The 25,625-nt window shown below is 39.8% G+C and overlaps 1 protein-coding gene across 1 annotated transcript in view; it reads right to left on the bottom strand.

Annotated features, from left to right (window-relative positions):
• DNAJC6 (DnaJ heat shock protein family (Hsp40) member C6) overlaps window positions 1–25,625 on the bottom strand; it is a 151,281-nt gene that overhangs the window by 26,363 nt on the left and 99,293 nt on the right. Inside the window, exons 2-8 of the mRNA XM_059899197.1 lie at window positions 20,707–20,857; window positions 19,694–19,743; window positions 19,436–19,584; window positions 9,894–10,016; window positions 5,773–5,906; window positions 5,096–5,290; window positions 4,081–4,198 (exon numbers count right to left, since the gene is read on the bottom strand). Coding sequence (XP_059755180.1) covers window positions 4,081–4,198; window positions 5,096–5,290; window positions 5,773–5,906; window positions 9,894–10,016; window positions 19,436–19,584; window positions 19,694–19,743; window positions 20,707–20,857 — 920 coding nt within the window. The remainder of the gene's footprint in view (window positions 1–4,080; window positions 4,199–5,095; window positions 5,291–5,772; window positions 5,907–9,893; window positions 10,017–19,435; window positions 19,585–19,693; window positions 19,744–20,706; window positions 20,858–25,625) is intronic.

Genomic DNA, 25,625 nt, shown 5'->3' with positions numbered 1-25,625 from the left:
TTTCTGTATCTGCGTCTTTGTTTTCTAGGAATATTAAACAACCTCCTCATTTGGAGCTGACCCAGCTTCATTTCTAGCCTCTCCTCTCCACGAACTCTGCCTTGGCAAGCCATTCCTTTACCTGCTAATGCCCTATGTTCTTACACCTTGCCATACTTTGACTCATCCCATTCATTCTGCCCAGGATGCCCCTGATCCAACCTGATGAACTCATCCTTCAAGGACCACCTTGAAGGGTCACGTCCTCTGTAGGCTTTCTGAACCACCACTGGATAAAACAAACTGCTCCCATTATGACATCTCATCCTACCTCTACAATGGTAGTGGATATTTGTACATGTGTGAATTTCCCCTGAGCTCTTTAAAGGCAGAGATACAGTTTTACTCTCGTCAATCCTAAACCCCTAGGCAAAGACTGATACAGAGCATGTACTTAGCAAATATTTAATGAATTAAAATACAATTACTTGCTATGAACATTAGGGTGCATATACTTTTTCGAATTAGTGTTTTCATTTTCTTCAGATAGATACCCAGGAGTGAAATTGCAGGATCATGTGGTATTTCTACTTTTAATTTGGGCGAGGGGGCTGGGGTGGGGGGGGACTCCATACTGTTTTCCATATTGGTGTAGCAGTTTACATCCCTCCCAACAGTGTACTAGGGTGCCCTTTTCTCCACACCCTTGCCATAATAACATTTGTTATTTCTTGTCTTTTTGACAGTAGCCATTCTGATGGGGTGAGGTGATAACTCATTGTGGTTTTGATTTGCATTTCCCTGATGATTAGTGATGTTGAGCATCTTTGCATGTGTCTGTATGTCTTCTCTGGGAAAAAAGGCCTATTTAGGTCTTCTGCCCATTTTTAAATTGTGGGGTTTTTTTGTTTTTTGTTTTTTTAACATTGAGTTCATAGCAGCATTATTCACAACAGCCAAGATATGGAAGCAACCTAAGGGCCCACTGACAGATGAATGGATAAAGAAGATGTAATATATGGTTATTACTCAGCCATAAAAAAGAACGAAATCTTGCCACTTGCAACACCATGCATAGACCTGGAGGGTGTTATACTTAGTGAAGTAAGTCAGACAGAGGTAAATACTGTATGCTTTATTTATATGTGGACTCTGAAAACAAAACAAATGAACAAACATAACAATACAGAAACAGACTCACAGACACATGGAACAAACTAGTGGTTGTCACAGGGAAGAAGGGTGAAATAGGTGAAGGGGATTAAGAGGCACAAATTGCCAGTTATAAAATAAATAAGTCACCCATCCATTTTTTAATTGGGTTGTCTGTTTTTTTGATATTGAGCTACCCGAGCTGTTTGTATATTTTGGAGATTTATCCTTTATCCATTGCTTCATTTGCAAATATTTTCTCCCACTCTGAGGGTTGTCTTTTCATCTTGTTTATGGTTTCCTTTGCTGTGCAAAAGCTTTTAAATTTCATTAGGTCCCATTTGTTCATTTTTGTTTTTATTTTCATTACTCTAGGATGTGGGTCAAAAAAGATCTTGCTGTGGTTTATGTCAAAGAGCGTTTTTCTTACATTTTCCTCTAAGAGTTTTATAGTGTCCAGTCTTACATTTAGGTCTTTAATCCATTTGGAGTTTATTTTTGTGTATGGTGTTAGGGAGTGTTCTAATTTCATTCTTTTACGTGTAGCTGTCCAGTTTTCCCAGCACCACTTATTGAAGAGATTGTCTTTTCTCCATTGTATATTCTGGCCTCCTTTGTCATAAATTAGGTGACTATATGTCCGTGGATTTGTCCCTGGGCTTTCTATCCTGTACCATTGAACTATATTTCTGTTTTTGAACCTATTTGTAGGGCAGGAATAGAGACGTAGATGTAGAGAACGGACATGTGGACATGGGGGGGAAGGGGAGGGTGAGATGAATTGGGAGACTGGGTTTAACATAAATACACTACATGTGTAAAATAGACAGCTAGTGGGAACCTGCTATATAGCACAGGGAGCTCAGCTCGGTGCTCTGTGATGACCTAGATGGGTGGGATGGTGGGGGTGGGAGGGAGGTCCAAGAGGGAGGGGATATATGTATACATATAGCTGATTCACTTCATTGTACAGCAGAAACTAACACAACACTGTAAAGCAATTTTACTCCAATAAAAAATAAATAAGTCACAAGGATGTAACGTATAGTACCGGGAATACAGTCAATATTTTATAATAACTCTGTATGGTGTGCAGTCTATAAAAATAATGAATCACTATGTTGTACACTTGAAACTAATGTAACATTTTAAGTCAACTGTACTTTAATAAATAAAAATTTTTTTAAATGCAATTACTTGTAGCGTTATTTGTGATATCCAAACAGTGGCAATAATGTAAATGTTCATCAAATGATGAAGAGATTAATAAAAGCTATATGACCATACAATGGAATATTATCTGGGTATATAAAGAAGTACTGATATATGCGACAACATGGATGAACCTTGAAAACATTAGGCTAAGTGAAAGAAGCCAGTCACAAAAGACCACACATTGTATGATGCCATTTATATGAAATGTCCAAAATAGGCAAATCCACAGAAACAGAAAGTAGATTCCTGGTTGCCTAGGGAACGGAGGAGGAGGAATGGACAGTGGCTAAGAGGTGTAGAGTTTCTTTTGTGGGTGTTGAAAATGTTTGGCAATTAGTGGTGCTGCACAACTCTTTGAAAATACTAAAAATAACTGTACTGTACACTTCAAAAGGGTGAATTTTATGTTATGTAAATTTTATCTCAATTTAAAAATTGAAAAAGTATAATTACTTAATCCCACATCCTCAATAGAAATATCTCCTCACCCCGAACCAAATAGGGCACTATAAAAAAGGCACAAGTTTCTAAAGAGCAAGGTTTGCTCTTTAGTTCTTGGGCTTCCACGTTCTGGCAAAACCATCTGGGCAAGTCAAAACCTCTGAGGCTTAGTTTCTTCCCCTGTAAAATGAAGGCAATGAGCATAAGTAATCTTTTTTTTTTTTTTTGCAGTTTTCTTTTTTTTATTGAAGTATAGTTGATTTACAATGTTGTGTTAGTTTCTGCTGCACAGCAAAGTGATTCAGTTATACATCTATATACATTCTTTTTTATATTCTTTTCCATTATGGTTTATCACAGGATATTGAACATAGTTCCCTGTGCTATACAGTAGGACCTTGTTGTTTATCCATTCTATATATAATAGTTTGCTTCTGCTAATCCCAAACTCCCAATCCATCCCTCCCCCACCCCCCTCCCCCTTGGCAACCACAAGTCTGTTCGCTATGTCTGTGAGTCTATTTCTGTTTTGTAGATAAGTTCATTTGTGTCATATTTTAGATTCCATATATAAGTAATATCATATGGTATTTGTCTTTCTCTTCCTGGCTTACTTCATTTAGTATGATCATCTCTAAGTTCATCCATGTTGCTGCAAATGGCATTATTTCATTCTTTTTTATGGCTGAGTAGTATTCCATTATATATATATATAAAATCGAATTTTTATATATATATTTATATGTACATATATACACCACATTTTCTTTTCCTTTTTCTTTTTTTCTTTTTTCTCTCTGCATTGGGTGTTCGTTGCTGCGCACGGGCTTTCTCTAGTTGCGGCAAGAGTGGGGGCTACTCTTCGTTGCAGTGTGCGGGCTTCTCATTTGCAGTGGCTTCTCTTGTTGCAGAGCACGGGCTCTAGGTGTGCAGGCTTCAGTAGCCGTGGCACGCGGGCTCAGTAGTTGTGGCATGTGGGCCCTAGAGCGCAGGCTCAGTAGTTGTAGTGCACAGGCTTAGTTGCTTTGCAGCATGTGGGATCTTCCCAGACCAGGGATCGAACCCATGTCCCCTGCATTGGCAGGGGGAGTCTTAACCACTGTGCCACCAGGGAAGTCCCTATACCACATTTTCTTTATCCATATCTGTCGATGGACACTTAGGTTGTTTCCAAAGGTAATCTTTAAATGTTTTTTCTGATTCTAAAACCAGAAGTCACTCAAGCCCAAAGTGATGTACACTCCTATTAAAGGATCAGCTGAGCTTATGTCATAATTCTTTCTGAAACCATACCTTAGCCTGTAGCCGGCTTCCAATGGTTGACCTCAAGTGATACATGGAAACAACCACATCTCCTTGCACAGTGATGCTCAAGGGAATGAAGATTTTTCCATCTTGGACACGGTATTCTCTTTAAACAGAGACAAAAGCATACACTGAAAGAAAGTCTAATTTGGCACAATAACACAGGTATACAGGCACAGTCTTCTGTGGCTCTGGCCAAGGGTTTGCCCAGGCCTGAACCCAGGAACCATTTCTTATCTTAAGCAAAGTCAGGAGCACAGCCAGTGCCAACTGGATGCAAATTGGTTCTGCCACAGGATGCCGCTGGTCTTATGCCAGGTCCTCTCTCTCCATCCCATCCTGATTTCTAGATAAATCAATTGCCCATTAGCAGAAATCGTTTTCCCCAAATACATGTAGCCCTGATGTATTTACCTTTCCCTAACTGTAAATTTATGATAAAAACAGAGAGAGAACAAATAAGTCCAACTGAGATCAATATAGAAACAGCAGTGAGATGCTCTGTGAGTATCTTGTATACCAATTTTGAAATTCAATCTATTTCAAATTAATTTCATTTTCTGTTATCATCCAGTCCCTTCTTCCATATCTCCCACCACCTCCCACTGGCACTTGCTCTTTACTATAGATTCTATAACTTTTTAATTATATAACCATCTACCTAGTTGCTCACCTAGAAACCTCATTCATTCCTGATTCTTCCATTACCATCACCAATTCTTATCAAAGTCATCTCCTTCTTAAATGTCCAGGTCTTCTGCGCTACACCACTGTCTTAACCCTCATTATAGCTCATGTTAGTCTCTTAGTTTGTATCACCATTTGAAGGGGGGCTATGGCATCCCTTGATTTAATTGTGCTTTTCTATGATTACCACCTATACTGAACATTTTTTAAAATATCAGCCATTTCATAATGTAGTCCTCAAAGGAAGAACAGGATCCAACTTACACAGGAATGGAGCAGTTCACAAGAAGAAATGAAGAAAAGTATCATGACTTACTTCATTCGTTCGAAATCTGCACAAGTTGTATATATTTTGGTTTCTCCAATCAGTACATCACAGTAAGGGCGACATCCATTTCTCTGTTTGTTGAAAAAAGGAACTGGACTGACAGTGATCGACTTAATGGTGAGAGGCTTGAAGTGAGGGCGGTAGGGTTTGTCTGCTAGGAGGTCACACATGTAGCCCAGGTACCTAAAACACAAGACAGACATTCTCTTGGTGCCGACCACAGCAGAAGAAATAAGCAGTCAATTTGCTATAAAGTTTGTTCTCATAAATTATTAACCTACAATAAAAATTTACTGTGTTAATTCTTTAAACATTAACTGGCAAAAGAGAATGCTGCCAATAATTTAGGAAAGCTTTTATCTAGTGACACTGCTGTACTTCCCCCCGAAGAGCTGATAAAGGGGTATTTATTAAATGAAAAAGCTTATGGGCGTTTTACACTAGCTCAATATTTGATCTAGCAGATTAAATTTATCAGTTAAGGGCTAGCTTTGGAAAAAAAAAATCAGAATTTATCATCAGATGCAGTTTAAATAAGAGAAAGAAGAAACTGTGCCCAAAGAGAAGACAATACATCAATTATCTAAAAAGGTTTTTTCCCTTTTTTTGGGACATGATACAAATTCGACCATGTCTGCGCCAACCCTGCATCTAGCTGACTTTACCTCCTGTGGGATGGCGAAAGTCCGATTCCTGGTCGCTTTGCGTAGAGTAACCGAACGGCTGGGCCAGGAGTAGAGTAGAGATTACAGAAAATGAACATAGCGCCAACCAGGATTGATGATGCGGCCCGTCCATCCTAGCAAAGAAAACGTATAAACCTGTCATAAACATGGATCGGTCAGGCACCCAACACTGAGAGCGGCTGTACTTGCAATTAAAAGAAAGAGGTTAAGGGTGGGGAGTCTGGGCATCGGGTGTGGCGGAGAGAAATCTTAACTAGAGGTGCCTGTCAGTTCAAAATTGTTCACTTGAAAACCCAAATCTGTCCCAGCTATTTAAATCACAAAGCAGCAAGGGAAGACTGATTCTTAGGATACAATTGACTCTCTGCTAACCTACGAAACCCAGCAATATAAATTTGATTTGTACATATTTACTGAAAAATCATCTAGTCTTCAAAGTAACGTTGGGCTTGTAGGATCAGAACTAACAGTTGAGGTCTCTCAGTTTAGGCTGAAGGTAAAGAGTTCTCAGGTTAGGCAAATACTGCTTTTTGGAATATGCGATGTGTGTATTTTACCCTAAGTTATGTTCCTAGATTGATATAAAATAAAGAAGCTTCACCTGATTCAACCGCACTCAGTAAAGGAATGCAAGCGATAACATTCCTGACAGATGGTGAGCAGCTTCTTCTAGAATACTTTAAGTGACAAGGAGCATCCTGCTTCTGGACGAACTTCACAAAGTTCTTCCTTATACTGAATATGCTGAGTTGCAGCCTCTTCCACTCAACGATCCCCATTCTTCCTTCTCTCAGGACAAAGTGTAAACCTACTCCTTTCTCCCTGGGACAACCCTTCACGTATCTGAAATACTCTCCCTTTCCATCAACTTTTCTATTTTCCAGGTTGAAAACACACCCAATCTGTGATAATTTTATGTCTCAACTTGATTGGACTAAGAGATGCCCAAAGAGCTGGTAAAACATTATTTCTGGGTGTGTCTGTGAGAGCGTTTCTGGAAGAGATCAGCATTTGAATCAGTAGACTGAGTAGAGATTCACCCTCACCAAAGTGGGCTGGCATCATCCAACCTGTTGAGGGTCCAAATAGAACAAAAAGGCAAAGGAAGGGAGAATTCTCTTTGTCTTCTTGAGCTGGGACCTCCATCTTCTCCCTGTTCTTGGACATCGGAGCTCTTGGTTTTCAGACCTACACCAGCGGCCCCCTTGGTTCTCAGGGCTTCATACATGGACTAAATGTTACCACTGGCTTTCCTGGTTCTCCATCTTGCAGAAGGCAGATTGTGGGACTTCTAGGCCTCCAGAATCACTTGAGCCAATTCCTATAATAAATCTCCTCTTACATATGTATCTCTACACATATCCTGTCAGTTCTGCTTCTCTGGAGAACCCTGACTACTACCCAATCCCTTCAATTCTTCCTCATTTGATGTTCCATTTTAAGAGACATCATCATTCAGTGGACTTCCTCTGCACAGACTCCAGTTTTAAAACAACAGCCTTAAATGTGCTGCCCAGATGTGAAATGCAAGATATAAGATGTGCTCTGACCAAACTAGAGAGGAAATATCATCTTCCTTAGTGTGGTAAGAACACTATGCTTTTATTAACATAACCCCAGGCTAAACTAGTTTAAATGTAAGCTAAATCACACCATAAGCTCTTATTGATCTTTCTAGCCACTAAAACTGTTAGTTCTTTTTCAAATGATGTGTTAATAGACAAATACACTTAATCTTTTAGAACCAGAATTCAGGACTTTACATTTATCCTGTGTTCAATTTCACATTGGTAGTTTCTATTAAATGACCAATCTGAGAAAACTGATAAGCTTGCCTCCACATTTTCAAAGCTGTCAATAAAAGGGCAACCAAATGCAACCTTCTCCTGGGAGGATGCTGATCTGTTAGTCACCTATCTTTGGAAGCAATATTCAGCCAATATTTGTCTAAATGTATAAACATTTAGCCCAAATTTCTCCATCTTGAATATAAGAAATGGGGAAATATCTCGCAGGAATCCAATAAACTATCTCTACTAATCTATTAGTCTTGTTCCGAAAGTTCAGTTGGTTTGATATGTGTGTTCATAATGAATCGATGTGGACTCCTTTTTTCTAAGAGTTTAAAATCATCTGTGCACAAATTGTGTTAGAATTTTGCCTTGAATTGCCATCAGGCTCACCAGCCTGTAACTTTCCAGGATCAACCTCTTCCATCTTTTGGAAAAAAATCTCCTCTCCTTGCTTGACTGGCACTCTTCTTCCTGTTTCCTCATATTGCATAAGGAACCCATAATTGCTTTTCCAAGTGCTTTTAGCATTCTGTCACATAATTTAAGTCTAGAGAGTGGATTATTTTAAAGTACTGTGACGCTCTTTTACTATCTCCCTACCTCTCAGCTTTGTCTTAATTATCAGTGTTACTCCCTTTCTAGCTTGACATCTGTTCCCCCGATGAAGGAAGAGAATAAAGGACTTAAGATTATACCGTGTGCCTCCAGCATTTGTTGTTGTCCTTATTCCAAGGACAGTTTTTTTTAAAAAGACATTTTTCTCAATCTTAACTCTTTTTAGAATTTAGTCTTCCTGACACTCTTTTAACAGGCTCATGGCTCTTAGATATGTGTTCCCTCCTTTTATCGGCCATGTAGGTCTTTTTTAAAGTTTTCTTAGTTTTTTTTAATTAAAAGATGAATATATGCTTATTTTTAATAAAACAGCAGTATATATAGGATAAAAATAAATGCTCCCACCTCCAGCTGCAATTCCACTTCCAAAGACTTGGTGCAGACTTCGAACTCATGCATGTCCTTTTTCAGTAAGCCTAGAGAGCAGGCTATAGGGTCTTCACTCTTTGTATGTCTCTTCTTTTCTCTTCTTCATTGGGTTTTTATTTGTTATGATTATATCATTAGAACTGGGAGCCTCTGGTCTCTCTCGAGCCATCTTCTCTTACAAAGCTGCCAGACCTAGGCTCGCTGAATTTTTAGAAAGTTCTCGAGTGAAGAAAAAAATCACCAAAGTACCTAAAGGCTGCTTAGTCTCTAAAATAATCTGTCCTTTATACAATCTGTTCTGTCTCTGAAAGGAAAACCCTTTGGCCTTTCACATTAAACTCCTACGAAACACCAAGTGTTTTTCTTTTATTACCAAGAATTTGGGGATGTGAGATGGAAAGAAGAAAAAATCTCAGCTTTCATCCCTCTTTTAGCCAACTGGTTCTCAAGAAAGAGGGGGAAAATCATCAACTAAGATTATAGCAAAAAATACACCTTGAAGTTTATAGAAGCAATGAATAGTTCTGGTATTTATGCTCAGATTTCATTTGTGTGCTCATTTCTTCATATATTCAATCGCTTATTCAAATCTTTCATACCTGGGATTCCAAAGTAAAAGAGGCACAGTTCTTGTCCACAGGATGCTCATAGTCTAGTGGGGAAACAGGTGGGCCACCAGATTATGATGATGCAGTATATTAAATGCTTAAATCCAAAGACGTTTAGATATACAGGTCGAATGTCCACATTGTCAAAAAAGATTTTACCTAAAGTTGAGTTTTAAACAATAGGCAAGAGCCCTCCAGAGGAAGAATTGGGGAAAGGGACTCTGGGAAGTCAGTGGTCAGAAAAATCATCAGTCTCACTGGGAATTGCTATAAAATAGTCAATTTATGTGACTACTCATAAGGGCATAGATGTCTTTTTATTTCATTTTTATTCAAACATAAAGGTAAGAAAAGAATATTCCAGTGTGCTTATGTCAGTTCTATTCACCCAAAACTCAATGGCATTTTTGCCTATGCACCCACAGCTCTTGTTTCTATCTCTTTTATAATAGTTAGCACATTCCAGAGGCCCTGTATTCTGTGGGTTGTATACATATCTGCCTCTCCCACTGGTATCCGAGCTTTAGGGTAAGAATAATAAGTTTTCCCCTCATTTTATATCCCTCACATCACCTAATTCCTAAGTGGGTTCTTAAGAAATGCTTATTCAACTTAAGCATTACCTGTTCACCAGTCTGTGTAAGGTCATTTCTATTTGACCAAACCAAACCAGCACAAATGATAGCCACAACAGCAAAAAGAAAAGGTTACTCACCAAGCAATGGACAACACAGACGTTTTTGGGGTTCTGTAGTAGCCAGTTATACATATTCCGACACACAGCAAAGAGGTTGTGCAGACTGGGGGCCTGCCTGATGGGCCAACTGCATTCTGAGACCTAAAGGAACACAGCGGAAGGAAATGAATTCGCCAAGCGACTTCCTCTCCATGGGCAGGGAGCACACCAAATGACTTCTGGAAGTGATACTACATTCTCTTTTAATACAGCAGAAAGAGTTGGGAACAGGGTCCAAACACCGAAAGAAGAGTTTAATCCTGCAATTTTTTAATTTAAAAATTCTGTTTCGGTAAACATATTTTGAAATATTGGGTTGGCCAAAAAGTGCGTTCGTGTTTTTTCTTACTATTGGGTTGGCCAAAAAGTTCCTTCGAGTTTTTGTAAGCTCTTACGGAAAAACCCGAACGCACTTTTTGGCCAACCCAAAACATTTTAAATTAAACTAGATGATTTAACATACATATTTCGATTTTTAAAGGTTCCAATATTTGGATTTCAAAGGTTCAATGTTCCACTGAATTTAATTTCTATTTAGTACAAAATGTTTTGACTTGCCTACTAGATGCTTAATTATAGGATTACATTATAAATCCTGCACTATCTCTAATTTTATCCAAGATGATAAAAGTGAAAACATGAAAAAGTGCTGCTGAATAAGCCAAAGACAGGTTTTTTCAAGGGTCTTATTTCTTCCTCTTTTAATGAGGGAACCCACAACTTCATGGGGGCAACCTCTAGCATTTTCATTCATCTAACACACATGTTCATTTTAACACATTATAGGATATCAGCTTTGTTCCTAGAATTCTGCTTGGCTCTGATCTGTACAACAGTCATATAAGACAGGTACTAATATGATCTCTATTTTGCAGATAAGAAAACTGACTCTCAGAGGTTGTCTTGTCTAACGCCACACTGCTGGTCAGTACCAGCATTGCAACCCAAGTCTTCTGAGTATAAGTCACTTTGCTACAACAGTATACTGGCTGAGAGTATCATTTGCCTCAAAATTCTAGGCATGAGCCTCAATCGATTAGGTATTTATTAATTTAACAGTAAGGAAAAACTTAGGCAAACTTCATGACCTCTCTAAGCCTTTCTCCATAAAATGTCATGAATGATACCTACCTACCTGCCTCATAGGGTTGTGGCTACTACATGAGAATGTATTTCAAGGGCTTAGCTCAGTATCTGACATACACAAAGTGATCAATTAATACTGGCTATCATTACTATTATTATTATTATTATTTTATCAGGTAACTGTCAGTGCAAAGCCCTAAGGTCAGATAGAGCTAGCTATGTTTGGAAAAAATGAATGAAACCCTATATGGCAAAATCATAGACTGAAGGGTCAGATCATACCAGGCCTTGTTAAGAACTGAGAGAAGTATTTAAGAAGGAGAGTGACTCTCAGATCTGCATTTTCCAAAGACCTCTCAAGGTCCAGTATGGAGAACAGATATAGATGACACAAGACAAAAGTCAGAGAGAACAGTCAGGCGGCTATATTAGGAATCTAAGTAAGAAATGATGGTGGCTTAGGCTAGGTGAGTGGCAGTGGGGCACACAAAGACTTGAGGGATTCAAAAAATAGGGAGGAAGTGGAATGCCTGTACAAGACTCAGGGATTGATCACAGGGTGGCAGTGCATGAGTGTGGAGGGGTAAGTGGAGGGGGAGGAGTCAAGGATGACTGCTAGGTTTTCAGCCTGGATGGCTGGATAAAAGGATAAAAGGATTGCAGGTGCCATTGGCTGATACAGGGAATTCTGGAGAAAACAACAGGCTTTATACAGATGGTGTCATCAGGAAGTGCTCTGCAACACTAACACCACTGGTCTAAGAAAACTCAAACGTCCCAAATTCTTTACATTTAGGAGTGGGGAGAGAGAGGCAGGAATAATCTGTTTGGTTCATGCTTTTCTAGCAACTAGATAATAACTAGTCAAAATATAAGTGGGAAATTATCTGTGGTCTCTAGAGCTGACACCTGAAAGCAAACACATGGAGTTTCTCTCTCTCTGTGGCTGCCAAAAACCCCCTTCTTTTTGGTTAATTTGTAACTTTTTTCCTACAAAATGATTGTGGGTAGTGTCAGGGGACCTTCCAGGATATTAATTTTCCTAGACCTTTGAGAATGACAGGTATAGTTTATTAAACAAAGTAGATGAAATGCCTAACAAAGCTACCAAACAATCCAGGGTGACCCAGTATTGGGCCTCTGTCGATTTAAACTCCATAACAGGGCTTCCCTGGTGACGCAGTGGTTGAGTGGTTGAGTGGCCTGCCAATGCAGGGGACACGGGTTCGAGCCCTGGTCCAGGAGGATCTCATATGCCGCGGAGCAACTAAGCCCGTCTGCCACAACTACTGAGCCTGTGCTCTAGACCCCGTGAGCCACAAGTACTAAGCCCACATGCCGCAACTACTAAAGCCCATGCTCCAGAACGGGAGAGGCCACCGCAATGAGAAGCCCACGCACCACAACAAAGAGTAGCCCCCGCTCGCCACAACTAGAGAAAGCCCACGCACAGCAACAAAGACCCAACACAGCCAAAAATAAATAAATAAAATAAATAAATTTAAAAAATAAAAAATAAAAAAAAATAAACTCCATAACAGCTTGCCCCTTTCACCCAACATGATTTGGGTCTATTTCTGGCCCATTCTTTATCCTCAAATAGATTCCCCATTGACAAGTTCTCAAGGAATGGAAATAATATATTGATTAAAAACAGAATAGTTGGGAAGAAAAATTTTGCCATCAGAGGAATTACAAAAAGTACATTTATATAAGCTGCTTCCTGCCTGTGATGTTTTTCCTTCCCTTGGTAAATTTCTATTCATACTCCAAAGCCGAAGTTCAAGTGTTCTCTTGTCTCTGACAGTTTCTCTAACACCCACAGGCAGAAGTGCTTAGTCATCTTAGTCATCTTTGTCCATTTTCATCTGTTATAGCTTTCACCAGTAGAGCAGAATGGTGAAGCCACAGTTGGGTTTTCACCTTAGCTTTACCACTGACTACCTGATTCACCTTAGACAAGTTGCTAACCTCTCCAAGCCTCAATTCTCTTGTATGTAAAATAAAAATGGTGGTAAGAATTAAGGAGCACAATGTAAACACAGTAAGTGCCAGCTTATTGTATTCAAATTAACTGTTTATGTCTGTCTCCCCCTCTAGACACTAAGCTCCATGAGAAGAGAGACCATTTTTCATTTTTGTAACCCAAGTCCAGAGTCCGCGTGCTGGTCCAACGGCAGGCACTCAGTAGGTATTTGCTGAGTGAATCAATGAGTGAAAGAACGAAGGAATGAACACTATTTGGCAATCTCTTCTTATAATAAGATTTGTCTTTGTCTACATGTAAAATATCTTGAGGAAGGAACTGATTTTGTTGTTTTTTTAGATTGTGACTGTGTAAAAGTGTAGGAAATTTGTTTTCTCAGGCAGTATTTTTAAACCTTTTAGAAACTGTATGTCACTCCTACAAACACTAAATATCAATATCTATGAGTCTCAGCTGAAAGCTGGCTAAATTGTTCTTAGCACAATAGGCTAATTGTTCAGAATCATTAAACCAATCAAGTAAATAATATTAATTTAAAGTACTGCATAATTACATATTTACTTGATATATAATTATACTCCATTAAGCAAACATACAATTAGAATTTCTTAAAAGCATGTGCTCTGTCTAAAGGGGAAGAACATTTAAGGCATAAACAAAATCAAAAAAATTTTTTAAACGAATTCAATCCCTGCAAGCGATTTTTGTAGCTCTGTGAGGTTCACAGCTTCATGCAATAAGCACGATCCTTGGGCAGGTGACACTTCACGATGCTGCCTCCAGTCTCTCTGAAGCCCTCCCGGAGCTGTAGAGCATCAGAAAACGCCATATGGATTACAGGCTGCCATGATACCGCCCAGCGGGAAAGGAGGCCAGAACAGCACCAGGGCTGGATGCCATTTGGTTTTCATCTTTCCGTCTCCCCAAGCACGAGAGGAGACGACAGAAGCATCCCATTTGCTGAGCGTAAGAGCAAAAGGGGCTATGGAGAATCAGACTGAAGAGCCATATCCAGTGTCTTAAGAATCTGACACCATTTTTGGAGGACAGGAGTACTTCAGGCAATAATTTATTTGGCATTTTATTATCGTGAATGGTAATTATAGCTTCCACTTACTGAACGCTTACTCTAAGCCAGACATTGCTATCAAATGTATTCCTTACAGCAAACATACAGAAAAATTTTCTATTTGTGAGATAGGAATCCTTATTGTCATCTCCATTTTATACGGGAGAAAACTGAGTTTTAGATGAGGTGAAGTAACTTAACCCAAGAAGAGGAACAGCTGAGATGCGAATCTAGGATAATTTTTAAAATTCAAAATTTGTGCATATTATATGAACTTCACCTCAATAAAAAATATAATAATAAAAATTTGTATACTGTCTGATGATTATTAACTACAATTCCATCTTACATTTGTGAGATAGTTATGGGATCAAGTGATGGCTATTTCTTTACCACAGTTAATAAGACATTCAATTCACTGAAGGCTGCAGAACTAGAATGTGGGGCTTCCTGGTCCTCTGGCTCCCAGGCCAGGGATTTTTTTTCTGCCCCATTATTTCCTGTCCCTACACTGATGCACAGTGGCAGAGGACAGATGAATATAATCAATAAAGTCACTCCGCTATGGTCAACTCCCTTCACCAACCAGCAAACCAGAGCAGAAGCAACTGGGAGCTACGGTGACCTGTTTGATGAATTCTGGAAGGAAAAAGGAAAAAAAAATGTAACCTTCAAACAATCCTTTAAGAAACCCAAGTTGATCATATATTTTCCTAAAATTAAGTTCTTTGCAAAGAGGAAGAAATTCTACAAGATTATGCAGTTTAGAAATAGTCAAAATAAAAGAAGATTCTAAAAGAACCAGCTGGGTTTATCTTTTCAATGCTACTAACTGGCCTCCTTCAGCATACCCCTTCCTGGTTAGACAGAGGAAGGAGGCTCAAGTGGCACTGGAAGAGCATTTTCAGAATGTAAGAACTTTAGGGCAGGCTAGACTTGGTGGCCATTCATCCGCTTTTCCATTTATTGCCAACAGCAACACCAAGAAATGTGTAAAGCAGTAGTTCCTGACATTCTAGGGCAGAGCTATAAAACCTTCTGTGCAGAAATGGAACCAGTGCACACACACATACACACAGAGTAAATGGCTATAGTGTTTATTTGGGGGATGATGAACAAGGTTTGGGTATAGATACTGGTGATGATTACAGAATACTGTGAGTGAATTTAATGCTGCTGAATTGTACACTTACAAATGCTTAAAATGGTATGTTTATGTTATGTGTATTTTACCACAATAAAGAAAAAATAGGAGTGAAAACAGATGGTTAAACTCTCTGAAGCCCATGCATGGATTGAAATATACAGTGGATCCATGTCTTTTAAACTCAGATTCAGAACATCTGGCTTAGAGGATGCATCTCATTGGTCTACAGGACTTCACTGTCAACATCAGGACGTTTATTTCCTCAAGGTGGATACTGGCTAAGAAGAGTCAAAACACCGACATTCAATATCTCCTCTGTAGTCCTGAATAGGTATTCTAGCACTCTGAATGAAGGGCTATCTGCCATGTTTTGTTTTGAGTCAAATCCTCTGCTAAAATTGAAACTAAACACAGAGTCCTATTTTAACATTCTGCTACATATGCAAATACTAAGAAATTGCTATTTAATTATTTCATATGATTCCCGTCAACCCACGTGGTTTCTAAGCCTAAAAGTGAATCAAAATACTGAATGATGCCCCTCAGCAAAGTAAAATCTTCCTGGAAACAGCCTGTCTCTGTCACCACCATCTTTATCTCCAAACACACGTCACATAATAAAAAGGTAAAATGACTGAGTTCAGGGTTCAAGGCATAGACACAGTTGGACTCCTGTGAGTCTATAAATAAAACCAGTCTTGTGTTTGGTCTTTTCCAACAGTGGTATTTATAGAAGCCTTGGCCATCTACATTTATTAAAATAAGATTTAACTGCAGACCTAGCACTCCACTGGTCTGGAAGGAGGAGAAAATGATTTTGGGCCTCCAGGACTGGAAGATGATAACCAAGAACACTTTTCTAAGTCACGCAACAGTGGGATGCAAATCAATTTGCGGTGTTAGTGCTGGGAAGAGAAAGGACTCAGAACTTGAAAAGAGATGTAGCCACATCAAAAACAGAGCTAAGATGAAAATACTAAGGCTGTGGGACTGTCCTTCTAAGATGCAACTGAGGGTTGAGGGAGCTAGGTCAGAGGGTCCTCTTCCAGTCCGCAGAGTTCTGGGACTATCTATAAAGGACTAAAGGTGCAGTGCAATCCTGCATTTTAGGGGAAAGAATTGGAAAAGCCTTGTGGCATGTGGAAATCCTCCCCTTAGCGAAATTTGGCCAACAAAGAAGGGCTGGGGGTGTGGCATGCGTGGTCTTTCAGGGAGTGGGAGCAGCTCATGCAAAGAGACGGTGTGTCTCCCCTGGTGGGAGCATGGTTCTCAGGCAGTGGAGAACCATGAAAGATGAGCTAGAGAGGCACAGAGGCCAGAGCATGCGGAGCCTGGTAAGACACAGACTACAATCTGCATGGAGAAGAAATAACCCCACCGCCTTCACCTAGACAAGACTCATGCGTCAAGGTCCAGCTCTCACTGCTGTCTCCCTTCACTACACTCCCTCAGTAGGTACTGTAAATATTATTGTCTTTAGAACGTCCTGACTTCTCTCTCCAACTAGGCTTAAGTGCCTTGAGAATAAGAATCAAACTTTTTTTAGTTAATTAATTAATTAATTTTATTTTTGGCTGCGTTGGGTCTTTGTTGCTGTGCACGGGCTTTCTCTAGTTGTGGCGAGCAGGGGCTACTCTTTGTTGCGGTGCGCAGGTTTCTCATTGCAGTGGCTTCTCTTGTTGCAGAGCATAGGCTCTAGGCATGCGGGCTTCAGTAGATGCAGCACGCGGGCTTTAGCAGTTGCGGAATGTGGGCTCAGTAGTTGCGGCACGTGGGCTCTAGGGCGCGCAGGCTTCAGTAGCTGTGGCGCGCGGGCTCAGTAGTTGTGGCTTGCGGGCTATAGAGCGCAGCCTCAGTAGTTGCGATATATGGGCTTAGTTGTTCCACGGCATGTGGGACCTTCCCAGACCAGGGATTGAACCCATGTCCCCTGCACTGGCAGGCGGACTCGTAACCACTGCACCACCAGGGAAGTCCCAAGAATCAAATTTTTATTTGATATCTATGTGTTCAACAATTCTTGGCACATTCATTCTTCTGAGAGACATTTCTTAGCCATGCCAGGCACTGTTCCAGGTAGCAAATAAAATAAATGTGTTCCCTGCTCTTCTAGGGCAAGTGAGAGCAGTCTGGGGCAGATGTTCCATAGGCAATTCCTGGTTTCTTTGGTAAGACTGTTAAGTCTGGTCACAAAATATGTAGTTACACTAATTGATGCCTTTCTTTAAATATCTTTATAAAAGAGCTTGCTTTTATAAATCATACATACATATAAGAGATACCTTTATATGCATGAATGCTTCTATAATGATATTATATCTTTATTTACTTCCAGAGGGAAAATTTTTCAGATTATCACAAATATTTCAAGATTAAATAAAATTTCTATGAAATATTATACAGGACGTTCCATGGTCCTTCAGTTATGAAAATGATGGCACTATGTGTATCACTCAGTCACTTTGCTGTAGAGCAGAGATTGGCACAGCACTGTATATCAACTATGCTTCAATAAAAAACAAATCAGAAAAAAAGAAAGAAAGAAAATGATGGCACTGAGTCTCCAAACAAGAAAAAATCAATTCAAAATATTTGCATCTGAATTAGAAATAAAATAGCTACCCACATTTTTGTCGGATGCTAATTCACTTGTTCTGAATTAGGTAATAGATGGAATAAGAGGTGGAAGGGCAGTTAACTACAGGGAAGATTAAAGAGCTGCATTTAAAATCTCCACTATAGAATGGGAATTTGGACGAAACCACTTGAGAATGGTTTTATCAGTGCTTCTCAGAGAGTGGCTCCCAGGGCAACAGTAGAAGTAGCACCCAGGAAGTTGTTAGCAATGCAGATTCTCACCACACCCCTCTGCTGAACCAGAAGTGCCAGGCCCAAGTGTTTAACAAGCCCTCTAGGACATTCTGATGTACACTGAAGTTTGAGAACCACTGGGTTATCTCTTGCCTATTTTGGAAACACTCTGGGAAAAGAGAATCCTTCACAAAATTCTCCCTTATCTTACGGAACATTAGGGCAGGAAGTGGTCTAAGAGAGCATACAGACTCTCTTCTAGTTTTTACTGATCAGGAAACTGACACCCAGAGATTATTAATAGCAACTAAAATTTGGAGCAAAATGTGTTCTGGCATCAAAGCTGAGATCCTCGATACAGAGTACACACAACCAGCTATCATTTTGCATATTTGAAATCAAGTTTCACTTTTAAAGGGTCCAATGTGTAAAACCCCTTTCTATTTATTAATAAATCCAGATGTAGCTGAAGAACCAATCATATCTAAAGGCTAAGTCAAGATTTTTGAAAATGTTCCTGAGAGAGAAAAAGCCTGATTTTAGTGAGTAAATCAAGAATTCAGTGGCCAGAAATATCAGGCTTAACATCAGATTCAAACCAAAGCCAGCTCTCACAGCTCCTTAACTAGCCTGAAACTAGAACTATTTCTCTGCCTAGTTCTAAAAGCTCCTTAAGAGGATAATCCAGGTTTCCAGGTAATACTGTCAGCCCAGAGTAATGGCTAAGAACACATGCCTGTAGTCTTGGGCAAGTTACCTTACCTCTCTGTGCCTCAGTTTCTCCATCTGCTTCAGAGGACCGTTGAGAGAATTAATGAGATATTGCATGTAAAGTTCCTGGCACACTGTAAATGCTCTAAAAATGTTGCTACTGCTCTCACTGCTATAAATATTAGCAATAGTATCACCAAACCTACAGTGTGGACTGTTTATGTGGTATACCTCACTTATGAAACACATACCTTTACCAAATGTCAGAAAGCTATTTCCATTAATATTGGTGTGCTTCTACTGGGTTAGCCACACTGCCTCATCGTGATGCCAAAGCAGCAATAAGGAAGGGTGAAAGGCATCATTAGTGCTCCAGCATAAGGGTCTCCAACTGCCCTATGCAGCAGTCAATCTCCACTGAGCCGCATAGCAACGTGCCCTAACAACTGAGCAACCAGCCACAGCTGATTTGAGGCCCTCAATTAGATGGTACCTTATTGACAGAGAAACTTTCCTACAAATATCCTCACCCAAGGAAAAGCTTCAGAATATCTCGTAACAGCCTAATAAAAATTTTGTGGATAGAGAAGTGTACAGAGTATATAGTTTTTCTGCTCCATGTGCTTAAAGGCAAAGGCTTTGAGGATAGTTCTTAAGGGGGAAAATACCGTTATGTCTTCAACCTTGTGATCAGGGCTAAAATTCCTTACCCTGCTATGAAACTTGGCAGTTCGATAAGACTTGGGTGACAGATTGTACACCGTGTAGTGGTCAAGATGTCTGGAATCCAAAAAGCTTCGAATGTCATCAACCTGATTTCTGAATCCTATGTCAACACTGTCCAGAGGAAAGGACATCACTGGAAGAAGGGTCACACAGAAAAAAAATAGGTTAAACAGGTCCGCTGTCGCGATGGGCAGCCATTGAAAGCTGAGCTATTGGGCAGTTAATAAACATGAGAAACTTACCAATAATTCTGGAGGTAACATAAGTGAAGTCTAAATCTCCCTTCGTGTAGCTAAAAGCAAGACAGGAAAGGGCACTCATTAAAATGATCCAAATATCCCACGATTTCTCTCTCTCAATCACTTGCACATCATGACCTGGGACATTTCCATCCAGTAGCTATATTCTGACTTCCCTTCAGGCCTTCCCCCTAACAAGGAAGCACTGTTGACAGAAGACAGCCCACACTCTCAGGAGCACACATCTACCACTCCAAACAGGGCATGCAGCTAGGGGTAGAAGGAAGTGATGGAGAAAGAACAAAGGACCCTTTTTTTGCCTACCAGGTGCTAGTTGGGGATTGAAGGTAAAGGATACAATTACTGTTGAAAAAAATTAAAATGTTGATTAATATGTTGGACTTCACATTTGAATTTCTGATTTAAATAAAACCACATATTTTAACTTAAAGTGACCCTAGAACTTTCTAATTCCTAAGAATAAAAAAAGAATTCATATGGCCTGCTTATAAAAGTTTCATACAGTAGAAGGGTAGAAACTTCTCCCAGTAAATAAATTTTAAAGGGCTATTAAGATACGAAAACAAAATTCTGTTTTGATTACAATCCATAAGTATTGCTTATTTGGATTGCATGTGCATTATTGTCTCATTTAATTCTCAAACCACCTAAAGACATAAATCTTACCAGGGTATCAAAGTAAAGCTCAGAGAGGTTAATTAATTTGCCTTAGGTTAACAAGGGCAGATACTGCATTAGAATTCAGGATGCTGGATTCGAAAGCCAGGGATGGCAACCACTATCCTCTAATGTACCAAGGAGCCGAGTCCTCCCAGCCTATGCCTGTAGCTTCCGAAGGACTCAACTTTGCGGCTTCAATGGCATTCCTAGTCAATCAGATCCCATGCAGTTGCATCACAAAATTGATAGTCTTTGAGCCAGACAAGCAGTTGGCAGGTAAGCAGATCCTTTGGGGGCACGGAGTCCATTAACTTAATGGGGAAGGACGCACATACCTGGTAACAGATTGTATAACTCTGGAAGACGTGTCTTTGAGGGTGTCTTTCAAGTTGTCCTTTAGGTTACTAAAGAGCCTCCCTGCACCTCCTTTCACCATGTCAAAGAGACCTCCCCCATAGCTGGGCTCCATGTCTGGAGACGAGGCACCTGCCAGTGAAAATCAGAAAAAAGAGGTAATAGCACAGACTACACAGGAAACCAATCCCTCTTTGTTCCTGAAACATACGCAGACCGTCTTTGGGAGTCTGGGACAGATATTCCTGCAAGTTATGTCATGCTTCCAGAACTTACTGACTCTGGGTTATAAACAGCAGTACTGCTGGTCCTCAGAGGAGACCAAGGAAAGCCCCTCACCAAGTTCCAGAACAGAAACCTCCAGAGCTGCGCATTCAATACTGTAACCACATGTGCCAACTGAGCGCTGGAAATGTGGTTAGTCTGAATTGAGATGTGCTGTGAGTATCAAAGTGTCAAAGTGCAAAAAATGTAAAATATCTCATACACTATTTTTTATAATGATTACGTTTAAAATGATAATATTTTGGATATACTGAATTAAATAGATTATACTATTAAATTAATTTCACCTGTTCTTTTTTACTTTTTTAACGTGGAGACTAGAAAATTTTAAATTGTATATGTGGCCTGCATTATACTTCTTTCAGGCAGTGCTGAGGGAGAGCAGCGGTCAGCTGAGAAGTGACTCCAGGGGCCTCCTCTGGCGTTCGATGGAGTTGACTGTGTTAGAAGACTCCTTCTATGGCTATCTCGCAAAGTAATAGTTCACTTCCATCCTGGGAAAGTATTTTCTGAAGGGCCTTTATAACAGCTTTTAAGCTTGAGTATGCATAGCGGTTACTGGTGTTATTTGTCCAGTATGTCAGGTTCTCCTCCCTGACAGTTTCATAAAATTGTACTTTCTGGCTCTTTGTGACTGGCTCTAGTCCAGAGTCTCTCAACCTTGGCACTATTGACCTTGGGGCCAAATACTTCTTTGCTATATGTGTGTTGTGGTGGCTGGCGGGGGGAGGGGGTGGATTGTCCTGTGCATTGTAGGGCGTTTAGCAGCATCTATGACCTCTGGTGACTAGGTAGCACCCCCCCCCTTCTCCAGCTATGACAGCCAAAAATGTCCCTAGACGTTGGCAAAATTAGCCCTGTTTGAAAACCAGCACTCTCGTTTATAATATGTGAGTGGAAATGTGTGTCTCTCTCAGTCTGGAGCATTTAACCGTTAGGGTGAGATTATCCATAGTTCTCATTCCCATATATATTCTCTCTCTCTCTCTCTCTCTCTCTCTCTCTCTCTCTCCATAGCAACCCGCAAGGTCTGAGATTGTGGCTAGTCTGTCCAGGACTCCTGGCACCCAGAGTAAAGAGCTTGTGGCAGAGCTCTCAGCTGACCCTTGATGAATATGTACCATGAATGAGGAATAACCCTTTATTATTAGAAGCTACCCCATTCCCATTTTAGGACTGTTCATTACCATAACATAACTTAGCTTATAAAGATTGACACAGGAAGGAAGTAGGAATCTGTGTAGAGGAAGCTAATGCAAACAACAGCCAGGGAGGCTGTACAGACTGGCAGTCAAGAGCATGGGTCACTCTTACCTGGGTTCTGGCAGGAAGAAAGATTCCTGACTGTAAAACAGGGATCAAAAATAGTACCTACTTCATAGGGAAACATAAAATGAGTGTATCTTAAGCACAGTACCTACTACATTTAGGTGTTAATAGATTGCAGCTATACTATTATTATGCCACACCCTGAAATTCCTATGTTGATGATATTTTTTAATCTTTGTTTACTTTTCAACTCTTTGATGACAAAGGGCAAGAATGACATCTCTTCTTTTTAGAAAATTGCAGTATTTGTTCTATACTTCAAAATATGTTAGGAGGATAGATCCCTGGATCTCAGGTACAGTAGAACACAGGAACTTATTTAGCTTACAAGAGCAAACCTCTATAACTGTGACTCTGTTGCTGAATAAGCTTCCTTCCGTGCTTTCCTCAGGACAAGGGGGGTGCATATCTATGTTCCAACCGGATCAGTTATTTTAAGTGACAGGTAGATGCATGCATGTGGACAACGGCTAAATGTGTTTGTGGAAAGTCTGGAGAGAAAATTTAAAAGCAAACAAACTAAGGAAGATGGATCTCACGTTAAGTGTTCTTACAAAACAAAACCAGAAAAAAAACCCAAAAAACAAGCCACACAAAAGAACACAAGAAACTTTTTGGACGTTGTGATAGTATGATGAGTATATGCATATGTCTAAACTCATCAAGATGTATACATTAAATGTGTGTGATTTTTATATACCAGTTATACCTCAATAAAGCTAAAAAATTAATTGCAGAAAAAGGAAAGTTGGAGGAGGAATTTATAGATTAAAATGTCTTAAAAGATAAATCAATAAAGTATAATGCATGGAACTTAATCCAAAGAAACTATAAAAAGTTAATGACATTTATGGGCAATTGGAATTTGAACAATTAACTGGGTATTTGATGTTAAGGATTTATTGTTAACTTTAGGTGTACTAATTATACTGTAGTTATGCTACATATAGTCTTTATCTTTTAGGATACTGAAACATTTATACATTTTAAAAAACTGCAATGTTTAACATTTAAAAAAATAGAGAATCGGGCTTCCCTGGTGGCGCAGTGGTTGAGAATCTGCCTGCCAATGCAGGGGACACGGGTTCGAGCCCTGGTCTGGGAGGATCCCACATGCCGCAGAGCAACTGGGCCCGTGAGCCACAATTACTGAGCCTGTGCGTCTGGAGCCTGCGCTCCGCAACAGGAGAGGCCGCGATAGTGAGAGGCCTGCGCACCGCGATGAGGAGTGGTCCCCACTTGCCACAACTGGAGAAAGCCCTCGCACAGAAACGAAGACCCAACACAGCCATAAATAAATAAAAAATAAATAAATAAATAAATAAAATTTTTAAAAAATAGAGAATAATAAAAAATACTCATGTAATTAGAACCTGAATTGCTAACGCTTATATAGCACTTACTATTTGCTAGGTATTATTCTAAATATTTTACCTATGCTCACTCATTTCACCCTCACAGCATACCTATGAGGTAGATAATATTATTTTTCCATTTTATACATCAAAAAACTGAGGCACAGAGGTTAAGCAACTTGTCTAAGGGTATACAGCTGGTAGGTCAAGGGCAGAGTTGGGATCTGGGCCCTACGCAACCTTTACAACCATATCCCTCTTTCTTCTCCTAATACTATCTTGAATTTAATATTTATCATTCCAAATAATTTCTTTAAACTTTTATTTCATATGTAGGTATCCACAGGCAATACATTAATATTGTTTTTCACACTTTCAAACTATATATAAATGGCTTTCTGTTTGCAACTTTATTTTTTTCACGCATCATTATTTAAAATTCTTCTATGCTGATACCACATGTACCTTTAGCTCACTTAAAGTATGCATCCATTACCCCATTGATGGATACTAAGATTATTTCCCATAACAAACAATGTGGTGATGAACACATTGGTTTGATTACATGTGAGAGATCTCTCTAGGTTATGCCTAGGAGTGCAAATCTGCTTGGAGATGGGATACACACATCTTCAAATTTCTAGATATTAACACATCATTTTCCAAAGTAGCTATATCAGCTTAAACTCCCACTAGTAGTGCATATGAGCTCCGTCACTCTACATTCTCCTTAACACTTGGTATTGTCAGACTTTAACATTTTTACCAATCTGGTGAACGAGACAACACCTCCTCTTGGTCTTATTTGTGGTTTCCCCCAATTATTAGTAAGGTGAAGTATTTTTTATTGTGCTTACTGGCCAGGCAGCTGTTCTTTAAATCATACTTCACGTATCTACTAAACTTCTATGAGCCGTTTAGATGTTCATACATATACCTATAAATACATGTTGACTGTTATGTACTTACACCCTGATCACAAGAGCTTTTGATGCCTAAGTCACCATTAGGCATCTATTCGAAAACAAGGTTCTATTAGAAATTACAAAGAACAATCAATGCAGGTGAATAAACAAATGAATAGACACACGGACAAACACTGATAATGTCTACCACTTACTGAGCTCTCCCATGCACCAGAAACCCCACTTGGACTTTTATGTTAGTACAATTTCACGTTCTGGGAAATAAGGAGGGTGTTTATTATCCCCATTTTATAGGTGAAGAAATGGAGGCTCAAAGAAGGGAAGCAACTCACCTAAGATCTCAGCTAACAAGCGGTAGAGCCAGGGATTCAAACGCAGGTCTGTACAATTCCCAAGCCTACACTGCGTCTCCATTTCACGCTATTCCACAGCTCCATATTAGCCCACAATTCTCACAGCTGTAATCAGGACAATCCTTACCTGCCTTACACACAACCGCCCCTCTCCTAACCCTTGCTCTCCTCCACCTCCCACACGTATGCCATTCATCTGGCTGCTCTCAGCAGCAAGTGTCCTCCCAACAAGCACTCTCATAAATCACTGCATCTGTCAGACCAACCAAACCAATCTCATTACGCAGGCAGCCAAGCCTCTGTCGCCCACACTGCTTCGCAGCCCTAAATAATTGCCAGGAGCTTGTCTGAAGAGCAGCTCTACAGACCAGGGCTACAGCTACAGATTTGAGAATGTTCTCTTGTGTTCTGTTTCCCTATGACATAGAGCATATTATTTCCCTTTAAACACATCCACGTATAAAAATCTGTATCGTGTTTTCATTTTAAATACAGCAAGGATAGAGCAACATATGCTTATAACTCCTCATTTCCATCCCGAGCCTGAACACCCTTCTGATACATTACTGTTCTAAGAGATGACACCAAACTGATTATCCAGACCTCTCTCTGACTCTCAATTTCATGCTGGAACAGCACTCCAAGGCACCAA

Source organism: Balaenoptera ricei, chromosome 1 (assembly GCF_028023285.1).
Source record: "Balaenoptera ricei isolate mBalRic1 chromosome 1, mBalRic1.hap2, whole genome shotgun sequence".
In the NCBI taxonomy this organism is placed as follows: domain Eukaryota; kingdom Metazoa; phylum Chordata; class Mammalia; order Artiodactyla; family Balaenopteridae; genus Balaenoptera; species Balaenoptera ricei.
The sequence above is the reverse complement of the archived record's forward strand: the minus strand, read 5'-3'. Positions and strand labels throughout refer to the sequence as shown.